Source organism: Hyperolius riggenbachi, chromosome 3, assembly GCF_040937935.1.
Source record: "Hyperolius riggenbachi isolate aHypRig1 chromosome 3, aHypRig1.pri, whole genome shotgun sequence".
NCBI classification, from domain to species: domain Eukaryota; kingdom Metazoa; phylum Chordata; class Amphibia; order Anura; family Hyperoliidae; genus Hyperolius; species Hyperolius riggenbachi.
In genome coordinates, this window is record NC_090648.1 from 93,461,053 (window position 1) to 93,478,995 (window position 17,943).

Below are 17,943 nucleotides of genomic sequence, written 5' to 3' on the forward strand. Positions count from 1 at the left end.
GTCTCTTTGTGCTCGGAGAGTGACTCCTTTAATTCCCTGATGAAGCGAGTGTTCCCCCTTGAAACATGTTGCAGCACAGTGGAGTATATTAACGTTTTTTTGTTCACCCGATACAGACAATGTGTGTCATCAATTGGGAAGTAAGCCTCCCAAACTGATTTTAGTGCACTTTATTCTTCTTGGGGCCTCTGTTTTTCAAATACGTATCTGCTAAAAGGCATAAATAACTCATTGATTAATACCTTAAAGAAATGATCCGCGGAAATTTAAAAAAAAACTTCCACTTACCTGGGGCTTGCTCCAGCCCGGGGCAGCCGTCCTGTGCCCCCGCCACAGCTCCTGCGTCTCCCGGTCCTCTTCGCCGGCGGAGCCGACCTCGCCAGGTCGGGTTCCGGGTCGGCCTCTTCTGCGCTCCACGGCGCGGGTCACGTGGTCCGGCCGACGTCATCTGGATGCTACTGTGCAGAGCTATTATTCTAGTTTTTGATCACCTACTAAGTACAATCAGATCTATTTCTGGCATTACATATTTGTGATTGACACATGAAGGTGGGGCCTGTCTCTTATGGTGATTATGCAATCATATGAAGCCCTTACTAGGGATGATCAATGAGATGCAAATATTTCAGAGTTCATGCAGGATTATGTACATTTTTCTGCAAATATCTGTAACTTGAAAATGAACCAATCAAGTCCCATCCAGGTTTACAATGACTGGTCCATTTTCAAGCTGCATATACAGTATTTGCATAAACATTTACATAAATCTGTATGAACTAAATCTAGACAAAACGGAATTTATGATCTTCCCACCCCGGCCATCCACGAACCTCCCAGATGTGCATGTCACTGTTAACCACACTACCATTCGCCCTACATCTCAAGCCCGTTGTTTGGGTGTCACCCTGCACTCCGCACTCTCCTTCACTTCCCACATCCAAATCCTCACAAAGTCCTGCAACTTCCACCTTCGTAACATCTGTAAGATTCGCCCTTTCCTGACCTCTGCCACCACCAAACTCCTCATCCATGCCCTCATAATTTCCCGCCTTGACTACTGCAATGCCCTGCTGTCTGGTCTCCCTATGACCCGAACAGCCCCACTGCAGTCCATCATGAATGCGGCAGCCAGAATTATCCACTGCTCCCATCGCTCCACCACGGCAGATCCCCTCCTAGAATCCCTCCACTGGCTTCCTATCCAGTCCAGAATCAAATTCAAGATACTGTGTCTGACCTACAAATCTGTCCACAAAACCTGTCCAACCTACATTTCCGATCTTACTCAGAGGTACACACCTAGCTGCTCACTCCGCTCTTCCAATGAACTTCGCCTAACCGCCCCCCGCATCACCCAGTCCCATGCACGCCTCCAGGACTTCTCAAGAGCTGCTCCAACACTATGGAACTCCCTACCTCCACTCATTAGGGCAGCCCCCTCCTTCAACATCTTCAAGAAAGCCCTCAAAACTTACCTTTTCACTCTGGCCTACTACCCCTCACAAGTGCTCTAAACCTACAGCTGAACTCTGGTCCCCTACCGTTCGTGTCCTTACCTCTCCCTCTAGATTGTAAGCCTTTGGGCAGGGTCCTCCTCCTTTTGTGTCCTACCTGATCGTGCACCTCCATTACTGTGAACCCATGCTATGCATCTGAGTGAACCTAACTTGCCTAATCTCCATGCTCAATCCAGTGACTGACTAAGCATTACCTTGTACTCATACTGTGCTGTGTGATCTGGTTTTCTATTATTCCTGTATTGTCATATTGCTGTATGTCACCCCTAAATATTGTCTGTAACCTAAATTAATGTTCAGCGCTGCGTAATATGTTGGCGCTTTATAAATACAATAAATAATAATAATAACTCGGAAATATTGATCATTCCTAGAACTTATGTATTTATTCTCAGAATTAAATTCACATTGTGTTTCAGCAATCCCTGTGCTGTGACCAGTCTCTGGAGTGCACTGTATAATCCCTGATGTGTCATTTATGAGCTAGACAACAGCAATTGTAATTTGCAACGCTAATTAATGAGAGCCTCGTTATCTGTGAGATTATTACACAGTCCTTGGAGAGACATTAACGGGACTAAAGAAAAACAAATATGTTGATGTAATAAACGTAAAATGATTTTTAGTAATTTAATGGGAATGTATCCATATTAGTGGTAATTTTTATTATTTTCCTTCTACAGAAGTGAATTGTCTTTTAAAGAGACTCTGTAACAAAATGTTGAGCCTTATTTCTTCTATCCTATAAGTTCCTATACCTGTTCTAATGTGCTATCATTCTGCATGTGCTGTGCTATGCTATATTACAGGACTGTACTCTGCCATATCAATATACTATACTGAGGTGACTTGTTAGCCTGATGGGACGCTGAGCACTCCATTTATTTTTGGAAGATCGTATGCACAATATAGGAGGCTATATGACATGAAAGAATCATTATGTACTGGATGAATGCTCTGGAATCCATTTTTCAAATGAACTTCCTATGATATCCATAAGTCTTTACTTGTGAGGGATTCGGCAGCAATTTTTCATAACAAGGTTTTGATCTATTTTTGCAGGGCTGCGCAGCCATTAACACGTGTGCACATATCTCTGTTTAGGAGGGGGAGAGTATAGGGGACGCCTGGGCGGGTATGTGCATGGATGGGGTGGGGGATGGGCTATATGGTGGGATTTTTATCTTGCAGTTTTTAATAATGAGCATATGTTTGAATAAAGTTTTGTACTTTTGAATAAGACTGATTTGTATTCAATCAGGTCTCACTCCTCCTTTACTCTATCTCATAGTTTGTACTCCTGTTCTAATGTGGTTTGGCATACTGCAGCCTATTCTAGTTGCACTGTCTCTGTAATAAATCTTATCTTCTTTTCTCTGTCGGCTCTGTCGGGCTCAGGCTGGAATGTGTGGAATGTGCAGCACTGCTTGTGATAGGCAGAAGATTTACACACCCTCTCCAAGCTCTCCTCCCAGCCTATCACTCTCTGGTTAGCAGCCATGTCTTCTGTTTGTAAACACTGCCTAAAACTGGCAATTACAAGCCAGGATTGCAGCAGGGAGTGGCAGAAACAGGAGAACATAATGAATAGAATGGTATGCTTTTTATTGTAAGAATTTTAGAGTACAGATTCTCTTTAATGCCCAATAAGGTTTACTCCTGAACTGACCAATTATATGAAGCCCATTGTGTCCTAAGTATATAGCGCCATAAATAGCCTGCTCTCCTTTTCAAATCAGCAGCTATAAACTGTAATTTGGGTGCCCAGAGGCACCCAATAAAATAGTGAGTGTTAGCCGCTTATAGCTGTATTATGTGGCTATTAACCTGGATTAGGTGGCTTTTGTTCCCCCCCCCCCCCCTCCCCTCCTTTCAGAAATGGTACTAGATGGTCTTTGTAACACCTTCAACTCTCCTCCTCCCCCAAGAAAGCAGTATTAGGTGGTCATTTCAATCCACTCCCAGCAATAGTAAGTATGAATAATATCTCACCTTTTCTGCTCTGTACTCACTCCTTCCGCCTTCCTCAGCACTCTACAGCTTCCTGTATCTCCCCGCTAAAGCCTCTCCTCCTTTCCACGTACATAACATGCTGGTGGATTATGGGGTAAAGATGCTGCTGTGGGAATCCATGGAGACCAAATTATGGGCTGAGGAGGGAAGAAAGAGGAGTGCGCACTCTGTATTAACCCCCAAATGTCACTCCTTTGATGCTGACACCTGGTGTGTGCTGCACCACCCACACCCCAATACCACCCAGAGGCGCTGCACCTATCTGCACAACCTCGGAGTTACTCCTGCTCTTGTATTTGCCTGAGGAAGCGGGCTTGGGACCCGCAAAATGCATTGCATAATTTTATGTGGAGTACTGATTAAATATATATTTTTCAAGATACCATATATGGTGGTTGTGTCATATATATTGAGGAGACAGATCCACCCCAGTCCCACAATTTTTATTTGGTTTTAATAGACTACTCATTTTTATTCTGCTGACGCCTCTGTAACTACTACAAATATCATTATCCACCTGGTGGATGGGTGTGTACACCCTTATTTTTCTTCTACAGAGAATGACTTCTTAGCCTGAGTGGGGACAGACTTAATATCCCCATATGCGATTGGAGTGGTTGCCTGAGGTCGGCAACCCAGACTTGTGAGTATATCCATATCTGCTGTACAAATTGAAGACTACCTTATATCAACAATAATACACTATTGGGGGCTCTCGGTTGTTCTTTCTTTTTGTCTCCCAATACCACTGAAATGGGGACGACTCGGTTGCCCTTAGGGACTTTGGGGCCTTGGGCAATTCTCCAGTTTGCCCTCGTAGAAAGCACAGGGCTGGTACCAACCCTTTTATGGAGTTCATAGGAGACTGGGAATTGTGTGCCTTGTTGTGTTTATATTTCATAAATACACCAGGGCTTGCACTTTGTAAACGTTATAATTGATGCACTGTATAATAAGTCTTTTTCCGGCGATGTCTAGAAGAAATAGGCCTGTTCATATCCGCTGATATTTGCCGTGTATGTCAGCGGGAAGTTGTAAATTAGGGCTGATTCCTCTTCTGCGGCATTTGTGAAGTGATTTGGATTTTTCCTGGCTGTAATACAAAAAAAACACATTACCTGCAGGAAAATATCAGTACAGTCTGTGTATAATATCAGATGAAGACACATACTGTAATAAAGTAAACTGATGGTTCTGCTAAGCAAACAATATCACAGCTGTCAGGGGGTCCACTCTGCTTACACCACACTCTATGTAATCCCTTTAACCACTTGCCGACCGCGCACTCATAACGCGCGTCGGCAAAGTGGTAGCTGCAGGACCAGCGACGCACATCTGCGTCGCCGGCTGCAGGCTAATTAATCAGGAAACAGCTGCTCGCGCGAGCGGCTGCTTCCTGTTAATTCTCGGTGGGGGGTCCGTGAATAGCCTGCGGTCCGCCGATCGCAGCTCGCAGGCTAAATGTAAACACAAGCGGAAATAATCCGCTTTGTTTACATTTTTACAACGCTGCTAACAGTAGCAGCGTTGTACTAGATCAGCGATCCCTGGCCAATCAGCGGCCGGGGATCGCTGTCACATGACAGGCAGGAGCCTGTTAGAGGCTGCACAGGACAGATCCGTTCCTGTGCAGCCTCCGATCTCCGGGGCAGGGAGGGAGAAGAGGGAGAGGGGGATTCCTGCCGTGGAGGGGGCTTTAAGGTGCACCCCCCCCCCCCCCCCCCCCCGCCACCCACACGCATGCAGGAGCGATCAGACCCCCCCAGCACATCATCCCCCTAGTGGGGAAAAAAGGGGGCGATCTGGTCGCTCTGCCTGTTATTTGATCTGTGCTGGGGGCTGTAGAGCCCACCCAGCACAGATCTTAGAAATCAGTGCTGGTCCTTAAGGGGGGGTAAAGGTTGAGTCCTGAAGTGGTTAACCCATGTTAAAGAGGAACTGTAGTGAAAATAATGTAATGAATAAAAATGCTTATTTTTTGTACAATTAATTTATAAATGATTTAGTTAGTGTTTGCCCATTGTAAAATGTTTCCCCTCTCAGATTTACTTCCTGAAATTTATCACTGGTGCCGACATCTTTAGTCCTGCCAGGTGCAGCTCTGCTGAATTGAATGTTTGTTTACTGACACCTTTGAAGTCAGGACAAATAATACTGGGCCTCCCACAATCTTCTGTGGGGAGGCAAAAGAAGGTAAATTTTGGTGCCTGAAGGCACCTGATGGAATCCGCTATGCAAAGCCGCAATTTGCATATTCGCATGCCTTGGCGCCTGCAACTCTGTCAGGTGCCTTCAGGCATCGAAAGTTACCTTCTTTGCCGCAAATTGCAGCTTTTATAATAGGCCCTATGGCGGCGCCCATTTTTAGTAAGGGCTCCTGTGTCCTTTTTTCCTGATTCGTCGCTGGAGACCTCCCATAATATTACCTTCATTAACAAGGAAGTTGGCAATGTACTGGGATATCCAGACAGCATTTACAGAATGTGGATAAGCTCTGTCTCTTCTCCACTGGAAACGGTTCACTTCCGGGTGCCACTGTACTCCATAAATGGGATAATCCCGAGCTATGGATAAAGGACAAGTCTAGTGGTCAGGTTCACAGATGATATTCATAGTGTAGGTACCACAGCTATATTCATTATTCTCTAAACTATAATACAAAGCTTGGTGTCCTCATGTGATGCATCCCTCAAAACTTCCGTACCCATGTGCTGGACCATGGAAAGCAGGAACACACACTGTAATTACAGAATTACTACTTCCACCCCTTGCTTACCCCTCTTCACCATCAGTTACCCATCCCTTAATCTTCCTCCCACCTTACTGTATCCAACCCATACTCATGTATGTCTTGTCCCTCACCTACTCACCCACCCCTCAAATATACATTTAATCCCACTATCTCCTTATCTATCAAGACCATCTCCTGCCTACCTCTCACCTCTCCATCCACATCACTGTGTCTATCCACATCACCTCTTCTGACCCCCAGCTACCTGACCTTTACTTCTCCATCCGCATGATCTTCAGCTACCTGACCATGACCTCTCCATCGATATCACTGTGTCTTCCCCATCACCTCTTCTGACCCTCAGCTACCTGATCCTCACCTCTCCATCCATATCACTGTGTCTTCTCTCCATCACCTCTTCTGACCCTCAGCTACTTGACAATCATCTCTCCATCCATTTTACTGTGTCTTCTCTCCATCACCTCTTCTGACCCTCAGCTACTTGACAATCATCTCTCCATCCATTTTACTGTGTCTAACTCCATCACCGCTTCTGACCCTCAGCTACCTGCCCCTCACCTCTCCATCCACGTCACTGTGTCTAACTCCATCACCTCTTCTGACCCTCAGCTACCTGACCCTCACTTCTCCATCCACATCACTGTGTCTAACTCCATCACCGCTTCTGACCCTCAGCTACCTGACCCTCACTTCTCCATCCACATCACTGTGTCTAACTCCATCACCTCTTCTGACCTTCGGCTACCTGACCCTCACTTCTCCATCCACATCACTGTGTCTAACTCCATCACCGCTTCTGACCCTCAGCTACCTGAACATCAACTATTCTTCCATGCCGATGTCGCCTTCCCCATCCTTCCCCTTCCTTAACCAATTTATTCTGTAATCAGCTTCATATGAACTTTTCTGCCCCTAACCTAATCATTTCTCACCTATCTTTAGGCATTAACAAAAAAGGCCGGCTTCCGTCTGCAACGAGTGCCAGACTCTTGTTTATTGCCTATGGATCAAGAGAGTGTTATCAAGCGCGCCGATTACTTAACTTGAGCACCCCACTCAAACATTTGGATTATCTCAAGGGTGTGCGGGAAGTATTGACGTTTCCTGTCTCACCTATCTTTCCACTGAACTTACCGCCCTGCTCACCACTCATAGTTATGTTGATAACTGTGCAGTCTACATTTCCAAGAATCATAGGACTAATTTATAAATCATTTGGCAAATGAAACTTGTAACAAACTGTATTTTATCTCCGTGTTTAGCTGGCTACCATGCAGGGCCGGCCCGCCCATGAGGCGGGGTGAGGCGGGTTCCTCAGGCGGCAGGAAGTGGAGGGGCGGCACCAGATGAATGGCTGTGACTGAGCGGGGGGGGTGGGAGCCAGAGCCGCGGTGAGGGCAGCCCGACCTCTCCCTCCCTCTCCCCGGGCCGCCCTCCATGCTCCCCCCTCGGACTTCACTTTAGGCAGCAGAGTTAGCGCGCAGGGAAGCGCTGCTGTACACAGTCACAGCCTGTTACTCACCTCCCTGGATCCGATCGCCGCTCCCGCCCTGCTGGTCTCCTCTCTGCAATGTAGCCGCTGATACATTACACACGCGGCTGCTTCCTGTTTACACAGGAAGCAGCCGCGTGTGTAATGTATCAGCCGGCTAGGCAGAGAGGAGACCAGCAGGGCGGGAGCGGCGATCGGATCCAGGGAGGTGAGTAACAGGCTGTGACTGTGTACAGCAGCGCTTCCCTGCACGCTAACTCTGCTGCCTAAAGTGAAGTCCGAGGGGGGAGCATGGAGGGCGGCCCGGGGAGAGGGAGGGAGAGGTCGGGCTGCCCTCACCGCGGCTCCGGCTCCCCCCTCCGCCATTATGAGGGGGCACCTACCTGGGCAAGCTACCTATCTATCCTATACTGGGGGGCACCTACCTAATCTAACCTGTTTTGGGGGCAGCTACCTATCTATCCTATACTGGGGGGCTCCTACCTAATCTAACCTGTTTTGGGGGCAGCTACCTATCTATCCTATACTGGGGGGCACCTACCTAATCTAACCTATACTGGGGGCCAGCTACCTATCTATCCTATACTGGGGGGCACCTATCTAATCTAACCTGTACTGGGGCAGCTACCTATCTATCCTATACTGGGGGGCACCTACCTAATCTAACCTATACTGGGGGCCAGCTACCTATCTATCCTATACTGGGGGGCAGCTACCTATCTAACCTATACTGGGGGGCAGCTACCTATCTATCCTATACTGGGGGGCACCTACCTAATCTAACCTGTTTTGGGGGCAGCTACCTATCCTATACTGGGGGGCACCTACCTAATCTAACCTATACTGGGGGCCAGCTACCTATCTAACCTATACTGGAGGGCAGCTACCTATCTAACCTATACTGGGGGGCAGCTACCTATCTAACCTATACTGGGGGGCAGCTACCTATCTAACCTATACTGGGGGGCAGCTACCTATCTAACCTATACTGGGGGGCAGCTACCTATCTAACCTATACTGGGGGGCAGCTACCTATCTAACCTATACTGGGGGGCAGCTACCTATCTATCCTATACTGGGGGGCAGCTACCTATCTAACCTACACTGGGGGGCAGCTACCTATCTAACCTACACTGGGGGGCAGCTACCTATCTAACCTATACTGAGGGCAGCTACCTATCTATCCTATACTGGGGGGCACCTACCTAATCTAACCTGTACTGGGGGCAGCTACCTATCTATCCTATACTGGGGGGCACCTACCTAATCTAACCTGTACTGGAGGGCAGCTACCTATCTAACCTATACTGGGGGCAGCTACCTATCTATCCTATACTGGGGGGCACCTACCTAATCTAACCTGTACTGGGGGCAGCTACCTATCTATCCTATACTGGGGGGCACCTATCTAATCTAACCTGTACTGGGGGGCAGCTACCTATCTAACCTATGCTGGGGGGCAGCTACCTATCTAACCTATGCTGGGGGGCAGCTACCTGTCTAACCTATGCTGGGGGCAGCTACCTATCTAATCTATACTGGGGGCACCTACCTAATCTAACCTGTACTGGGGGCACCTACCTAATCTAACCTATACTGAAGGGCAGCGACCTAATCTAACCTATACTGGGGGGAAGCTACCTATCTAACCTATACTGGGGGCACTTATCTAACCTGTATTGGGGGCACCTACCTACCTAGCTAGCCTATACAGGTGGCAACTATACTGGCTACCTATACTGGGGGCACCTACCTAACTAACCTATACTGGGGGTACCTACCTATCTAACCTATGCTGGGGGCAACTATACTGGCTACCTATATTGGAGGCACCTACCTAGCTAACCTGTACTGGGGGCACCTACTTATCTAACTTATACCGGGGGGGGGGGGTGCCTGCCTATCTAACATACTGGGGGCAACTATACTGGCTACCTATACTGGAGGCAACTACCTGGCTAACCTATACTGGGGGCAACTTTACTGGCTCACCCATGCCTGGCCACCTATACTCTGGGGGGACCTATAGCTGGTTACCTATACCGGGGGGGGGGGCGCAATTTTTACACCCTCGCCCTGGGTGCATTTTAGCCTAGAAACTGCACTGTTGCCGCCGGCCTCCGAGTCCGATGACTCTGAGCTCTGCGGCCTCTCCTGTCTCCTCCAAGGCTGCATGCTGGTGACGCTGCCTAGTGCCTAAGCCTGCTGATTTGCCGCCGCCCGCTCTGCTGCCCTGGCTGCGGCTGATTGTCACGGTCAGTCACTGAGCAGCGAGCGCCGCCGACGTGTCGATAATGATGATAAGGCTGGCTGGCTGCCGCAGTGCCGCCGGCCGCCGCTCATGTTTTGTAGAAATATTGGGGGGGGGGGGGGGGGGCGCCTTTACGATCTTTGCCTCAGGCAGCAGAAAGTCCAGGACCGGCCCTGCTACCATGAGTTAAGCTAAACATCTGCCAAAAACTGAAATAATTGGCAATTTTGAGTCCCAGTTTTAACCTATTACTACATGTTACCGCTTGGAAAACTAATCCAAAAATACGGCCTGACTTACCACTGCTATGCGGATGACACTCAACTATATCTTTCCTTCAAGCTGGTGTGTCAGACCGAACTCTAACTATAAACGCCAGCTTACGTGAACTACAGCAATGGATGAGTGACAACTGACTTAGACGCAGATAAAACTGAAGTCCTTATGATCAGAGGGCAGTGCATGACAACAAAACAACTTCAGTTGCAGTCTTCACCACTGGGAATAGGAGGCACAGATCTACACATCTCTGAGCATGTGCGTAGCTTGTTAGTTCTAATTGATGGGGATATAAACTTCAGGACCAATATCTCTGCTGTAGTGAAATCATCCTATTTTCACCTGAAGAACATCACAAAAATCAAGCACCCCATCCCCCGAGAAGATCTCTCAACCTTAGTTCATGCCTTCATTACATCCAGACTGGACTATTGCAATACTCTCTACACTGGCCTTCCAAAAAGCACCTGTACTGCTTACAGCTGATACAGAATACTGCTGCCAGACTGTTAACCAACCAACCCCATCACTGCCACATAACCAGTGCCAGTCCTGCACTCCCTTCACTGGCTACCTATAGAATGGAGGGTCCTATTCAAAATCGGCCTACTGACATTTAAGTCACTTCATAATCTGGGCCCTGGATACTTGAAAGAAATGCTTCAGCTGCATAGCACTCCCCACATTCTCAGATCCACAGGCTCCAATAATCTAGTCATACCAGAGCCCACCTGAAAACTTTTAGTCCCAGAGCCTTCTGTCATGCTGCCCCTATGTTTTGGAACTCCTTACCTCAACAGATCAGGACAGCTTCATCTCTGGGAGTGTATAAACCTGTTCAGTTTGGCATTTGCAGAAATATAATTTTGTTGTGTTAACACTTCATCCTACTACCAATTACTGAATCTGAGAGAGCCTAAGCGCTTTGAGTCCTCTGGGAGAGAAACCCTATAGAAATGTTATTGTTGTTATTGTTACATTGTTATTGTAGTACTCGCACCAGAGGTAGCAGGATTAGTTGTAGCAGAAACAACATTTATAATGTCTTCTTACTCTCAACGGTTGATATAAACTCCACTCCATTCTGATCATAGTTTGTAGAGAGGACCCGATAGAAGGTTGATAGCTCCTTGTTAGCATAGAAATCCTAAACAAGAGGACAAGCAAGACAGGAGGTAAGTGTAACAAGCAGAACCACATAGCAACAATGCTTATTACCAACTATCAGGGTACTGATACCCTGCCGTGTTTTAATCCAGTTTTTGCATCAGACGCGATATACTAATCGCAAGGGCACCAAGGTTCACATAGTAATCATGCTGCCTATTTCCCACTTGTGCACCTCGGTTTTAACTAAAAACCAACGCAGTGCTTGCTGCATTTTTCTTGTGTTGCCGTTTAGGTCAAGTCAATGAGAGTGCACTAAAATCACGCTGATATGCGATTTTCTTGCGATTAAAAAAATGTTTCACTGTGCTTTTTTTAATCACGCTGTGAAACCCGTCTGAATGTACAATAACTGAGTCATGATGTGGGCAGTAAGTGTAGAGGAATAATAGTAACAAAAAAAAAAAAAAAAACAGAAACAAAGGAGGGGAAAGTGAAGACTAGAGAAAAGCTGAGCTAATTAGCGAAAAGAGAGCTCTAACATGGGGTTCCAGAAAAGATCTGGGGTGATAGTTGGGAGATACGGATAGAAGGAAAATGAAAGCAGAGAGGAAAAAAAAGGTAAAACAACAGTGCAGAGACAAGAAAAGTGGTGCTAGTTTGATTGATCCAAGTGTCAATCTTTTCTCAAAGCTTTTGAAAAATGGAAAAAAATGGAGCCACATAAATGTAAATGTGTTCATAATCATTTTTGAAGAGTAGCAAGTGTTAAGGGCTTCTGAAAAACAAAAATCTTGCAGTGATTGGATGACCTTCTCTAAGTTAATACCGGTAGGTGTTATACTGACACATTTTTTTCATTTTTTTATTCAAAATACTACTTATCTGCTGCTTTAAGAATCCAGTGTACCTTAGGATGTAAATTGTCATCTGAGTGATAGACTGAACAGCCAGGCTGGGGGTTTCAGAGATGGTGTGTGGCTTGGAGTTTTGGGAGTTGGTGTGGCCCGGAGGATTGGGGAGATGGTGTGACTTGGAGTTTGGGGAGTTGGTGTGGCCCGGAGGATTGGGGAGATGGTGTGGCTTGGAGTTTTGGGAGTTGGTGTGGCCCGGAGGATTGGGGGGGTGGTGTGGCCCATAACAGTATTAATAAAGAAGAATGTATTCATCCAAAAATGCGTCATGAAGGGCATTCCCAGAGTCCATGAAACAGTTTGGCTTCAGGAAGTCAACATTTTGGGCTGGTGGCTGGAGTTTTGAGCTCCTGTGCGGCACATGGATTGACCAGTTTTTCAAAACATTTCCCCATGCATACATGAGATTTGCTATTCCTTATATGTCCAAACTTTTATTCAATGAAAAAAATCACAGGTGTACTAAACTGATGTTAATAATAAATGACATGAACTCTTGATCAAATGCAATCATTTTGTTGAATGGGAGAGCCAGGAACACAGGGCCGCGAATGGGCGGGTGCTGCGGGTGCTTTGCACTCAGGCCCATCTCTCTGTCAGGCGCCGCCCGGGCCCGCTCACCCCCTCTGGCTGCCGCTCCCTCACTCCCTCTAGCCGTGTCCATTGGGCGCAGGGGGGCGTGGCGCCCCCGGGTGACTGACACCCAAGTGGGTGTCGCCACGACCCCCCATGGTGGGGGAAGAGCAGTGCTAGAAGAAGGGGTTGGGACAGCGGCGGAGAGGGGGGCAAAGATCCCCCCCCCTCCCTCACCTGTTTCCCCTCCTTCTGTCTCTCTTCCCCGCTGCTGGTCGCCCGGTTCATCTCCCCACTGTGGGGACCGCCTCCCGGAGGCAGAGCAGGGCTACGGCAAGATGGCTGCCGAAGCCCTGCTCTGGAGACTATTTGTGTCTCCAGTACAGGGCTTCGGGCGCCATCTTGCCGTAGCCCTGCACTCTGCCTGTCAGCGCGGGAGATCGTCGCTGGAGGATCGTCGGGGAGCTGCACGTCAGAGGCCGGTCAGGTGAGTGAATTTTTTTTTTCACAGCACTGCTCCCCACATAATGATTATTTTCTGGTGATTGCTCTGCCTCTGCGCTCTGCTTGCTATAACTGAATTGCTGTTGTTTATCCCCTGCTTATTGCCTGAAGAAGTGGGCTGTGCCCGCGAAACGCGTTGCATCTTTGGGGTATTTTCAATAAATGTGTATATCTATATTGTATGTACTTTTTTCCTTCTGGCGCCTCTGTTCACCTACCAATACATTTTCTGATGATTGCTCCCCATATAACGATTATTTTCTGGTGAATGCTCCCCACATAACGATTATTTTCTGGTGATTGCTCCCCATACAACGATTATTTTCTGGTGATTGCTCCCCATATAACGATTATTTTCTGGTGATTGCCCCCACATTGCGATTATTTTCTGGTGATTGCTGCGCACATAACGATTATTTTCTGGTGATAGCTCCCCATATAACGATTATTTTCTGGTGAATGCTCCCCACATTGCGATTATTTTCTGTTGAATGCTGTCTACATAATGATTATGGACATGGGTGTGGTTATGTGGTTGGGCGCGGTTAATTTAACCACTCCCATAGGCGCCAGAGAAAATTTTGCACCCAGGTGCCAGGCACCTTAGGCTCACCCCTGCAGGAACATTACATCTTATCAGATTGAATGGATCTGTATCAAACTTTTAAGTTATTGTTTTAAAATTAACAGTTTGGCCTGGTGCACACCAAAAACCGCTAGCAGATCCGCAAAATGCTAGCAGATTTTGAAACGCTTTTTCTTCTTTTTCTGTAGCGTTTCAGCTAGCGTTTTGCGGTTTTGTGTAGCGGTTTTGGTGTAGTAGATTTCATATATTGTTACAGTAAAGCTGTTACTGAACAGCTTCTGTAACAAAAAAGCCGGCAAAACCGCTCTAAACAGACGTTTTTCAGAGCGGTTTGCATTTTTCCTATACTTAACGTTGAGGCAGAAACGCATCCGCAATCCAAAAAATGCCTCACCCCGGGAGTATGCGTTTCTGCAAAATGCCTCCCGCTCTGGTGTGCACCAGCCCATTGAGATACATTACCCAAGCGTATCCGCAGCCGCAAGCGGATCGCAAAACGCAGCCGAACTGCTCTGTTGTGCACTAGGCCTTTAAGAAGACTGGATTAAAATCAGTATAGGCAGGACTAGAAGGAGAGACAGAGGAATGAATAAAGTAAAATTCAGATGTACAGAACAGAGGAGATGATTCCATACAAGCTTTTACCTTCACAGTAAGGCCGTAGTTGTGGAAATTTGCTGTTATATTCTGTTTGCTGACTGCATGGAGTAATTCCGCAGGTGCCTCACGGAACATTCTGCTGGAGGAGATATCTGTACAATGAGGAAAAAGAACATAGCAGGGGATGTATCAGGCTGGCACTGTACAACCGAAATATGGGGTCACATATAGGGGGACAACTTTTCAGGGGGACTTTTGGTTTAAAGTGGACCTGTACTCAGAACTTCTTCTCTGCTGTAAAAGATAAGCAACAGCATAATAACCTTTAAAGAAAAACATTTAATTGGTACTGCTGATACAAATCCTGCAATAAATCTGCAATGTGTCTACTTCCTGCTTTCATGGAGGCAGACACAGGGTTAACATCCTGTTTTTACAAATTAGCTGCTCTGGCGAAGCAGCCAGCTGGCACAGTTGAGAGATCATATTTCAGTTATGATTAGTCACAAATGTGGAGGAATTAGACGGGCTAAACTCTCTAAATACATACAGGGTGCATTTCTCTATGTTTTCCTTCTGTCCTGTGCAAGAGTTCAGGTCCACGTTAAAGGGCTGCAGCCAGGGCCGGTTCTTTAATGAAACAAGGTGAAACATTTGCATCAGGCGCAGAGATTACAGCACGCAGTCAAAGTATGAGGAGAAGTGAAAGGAGAGAGCAAGGTGAAGAGGTCATTACTGGGGAAAAGCAGCTTGTTATGCTGTGTGAGGAGTCTGACAGTGAGTGAGGAGGCAAGTTCATGCTCCCTTGCCGCCTTAAAACCTTAAATGAAGCAGAGTAAATTGTTGGGTGCTGTGCGATCAAAAAGTCTAGAACCGGCCCTGGCTGTAGCTATTCAGGAATATCAGCATAGCAGCTGCTATCCTAGTTATGTCTGCCATATTACTGTTTCCCTGAGGTCCTATATTAATGCTCCCCCCTCCAGCTCGGCGACCACCCCCCCCCCTCCCCAGCCAGCCGGTGAGCGATTGCTTTCCCCGCTCACTGGCTGCCACACTTAGAGATGCTGTGCAATTAGCGGGAGGGGGAGATCGGACAGAGGAGCACCCGCCTCATGGGTGAGACAGCTGTGAGCCCCAAGCATTGAAAAATCTGGGTAACAGGCATCCAAGCTTTTGGGGAACAACATGTTCAAGCCTTTACACAAACTAGGCCCTGGCTATCTGAAGGACTTGTAACTGCACCACACCTCCCACAATTTCACATCAACAATATTTAATATCTTGGTTATCTCCAGAATCCACTTCAAAACCTTTGGATCCAGTGCTTTTTGTCATGCTGTTCCTACCTTCTGCAACTTTTTACCACAATCAGTCGAGACAGCTCCATCTTAATTGAAAGCCCACCTATTTAGTCTGGCATTTTCAGACATAGCCCATCACTGAAAAGAGAATACTACCACAGCCACCATATGACCAGAGCAGGATCATTGACAAGGAACAGGCAACTGCCTGGGGCCTAGTGGGCATCAGAGGGGCCAGCTGCCACATTTTCTGACTGTTCTTCCACTTCAGCTTTCTAAAAAGACTATAATGGGAAGCAAAGGCTAGTAGTACCTTGCCTTGGGACCCACATCATCTTCATCCTTTTCTGCATATGTCTGTACTTACCATTTCTGAGGATGAGTGGGAGCGTTATGTTGTAAGATGGAGTGTTTTTTAGTAAATCTTTCCCAGAGGTCAGAGCAGTAAGGACCTGGAAACCCATGCAAGTCCCCCAGATAGGGAAATACACTCCAGAAGAGGCAGCCTGAGGACCAGAATGCATAATAAGAATAAGCAACACAATCAACAGTTCAGCATCGTCTAGATTTATTATATAATCACACAACAAACATTTATTTAAACTTATATCAGAAACAAAACAAAATGGGAAACAGTACAGAGAATGGGTGGAGGAGATTTGGGGGTTGTGTGCAGGAAGAAATAGCACTGTAAAACAATGCAAGATTAATGAATTTAAGAGTAATTGTAACCAAAGATTGAACTTCATTCCAATGAATAGTTGTTACCACTTTCCCATGATGAGAATCCTTTACCATTTCTCGAATAGATTATCAGGGGGGTCTGTATGGCTGAGATTGTGGTGAAACCCCTCCCACAGTTTGATGTCAGCACCTAGGTCCTGACAGTTTCCTGTCTGTGAACCTAGCTGCATTGTGGGAAATAACAGCTGTCTCCAACTGTCTAGCAACCAGTATCTCCCTCTTTGCATATGTACAGTATATATATAAAAAAAACAACAACCTTTTAGCCTGTCGAACTATTAGGGGGTGTGATTATAGACAATGGCAATTGGTACTGTCTAGTTTTTTTCTGGTCTGCCAGTAGTAAAGATGATGACATGCAGGTTCATTGTGGATTAAACAACATCAACAAATTACATGCCAAATAACAGAAATGTCTTGATCTCTCTTCTATTTTTTTTTTTTAAAAGTATAATTTTTATTAGTTTTTAATCATAGAAAACAACAGCAGTGCCAAATGAAAACCTCATTGGCACTGTAACAGAACAAAACAAACATTTCGTTACATCAACATGGTTCACAATTTTTCATCATTGAATGCATCACTTCCATCCAGATATCTAAAATGACAGTCAGGGTTATTTCCAAAGGTAAAATTCAAGCTAAAGTACTTATATCAGTCCTGGAATGGGTGTGGCTCCTCGCAAGATCCCAAGGAGGTGAGCATAGGTGTAGCTATTAATCTTCAAACTCTAGCTTATAGTAAGCAATCCACTTTGACCATGTTTTTCTGAATTTTTCGGGACATTTCCTCTTCAGGTAGACTTGTCTGATATAAACCAGTTCTTTATGTACATATGAGGTCCAATCTTTTTTTGTTGGACTTAGAGCCTGCTTCCACTGCAAAATTATAATTTTCCGAGCATATGCTGTGAGTGATCTATATGCCTGCATTTTGTGAATAGAAAGGGTGTCATCTGTTAGGAGTCCCAACAGCAACTGCTCTGGCTTTAACTCTAATGCTATCCCAAACACTTTTTGTAACTCCAGGCGTACCTGGGACCAATATGGTAAAATATGTGGGCAGAGCCATACTGTATGGAAAAAACCAACCCCTGGTTGTTGACATCTGTCACATCTACCTGTTGCTGCCGGATCGATTTTGCGTAATCTATCAGGTGAGAGATAGCTTCTATGTAGGAATTTCAGGGCTATCAGTCGGTCGCGTGCTGCTACATTAGCTGTTATAAAGTATCCTAAGATACTCTTCCAAGTATCTAGAGTCAATTCAGGTATATCTATTCGCCATGTTAAGTATAGTTTATCAATTT

At 46.3% G+C, this 17,943-nt stretch overlaps 1 protein-coding gene across 4 annotated transcripts in view; it reads right to left on the minus strand.

Annotated features, from left to right (window-relative positions):
• Window positions 1-3,375: 3,375 nt before the first annotated feature.
• LOC137562842 (gamma-glutamyl hydrolase-like) overlaps window positions 3,376-17,943 on the minus strand; it is a 45,710-nt gene continuing 31,142 nt past the window's right edge. For all 4 annotated transcript variants that reach the window (XM_068274596.1, XM_068274595.1, XM_068274592.1 and 1 more), the window contains 5 exons: window positions 16,257-16,395; window positions 14,634-14,740; window positions 11,358-11,451; window positions 5,957-6,094; window positions 3,376-4,623 (listed from right to left, as the gene is read on the minus strand). In XM_068274596.1, coding sequence (XP_068130697.1) covers window positions 4,505-4,623; window positions 5,957-6,094; window positions 11,358-11,451; window positions 14,634-14,740; window positions 16,257-16,395 — 597 coding nt within the window. In that variant the 3' untranslated portion in view covers window positions 3,376-4,504. The remainder of the gene's footprint in view (window positions 4,624-5,956; window positions 6,095-11,357; window positions 11,452-14,633; window positions 14,741-16,256; window positions 16,396-17,943) is intronic.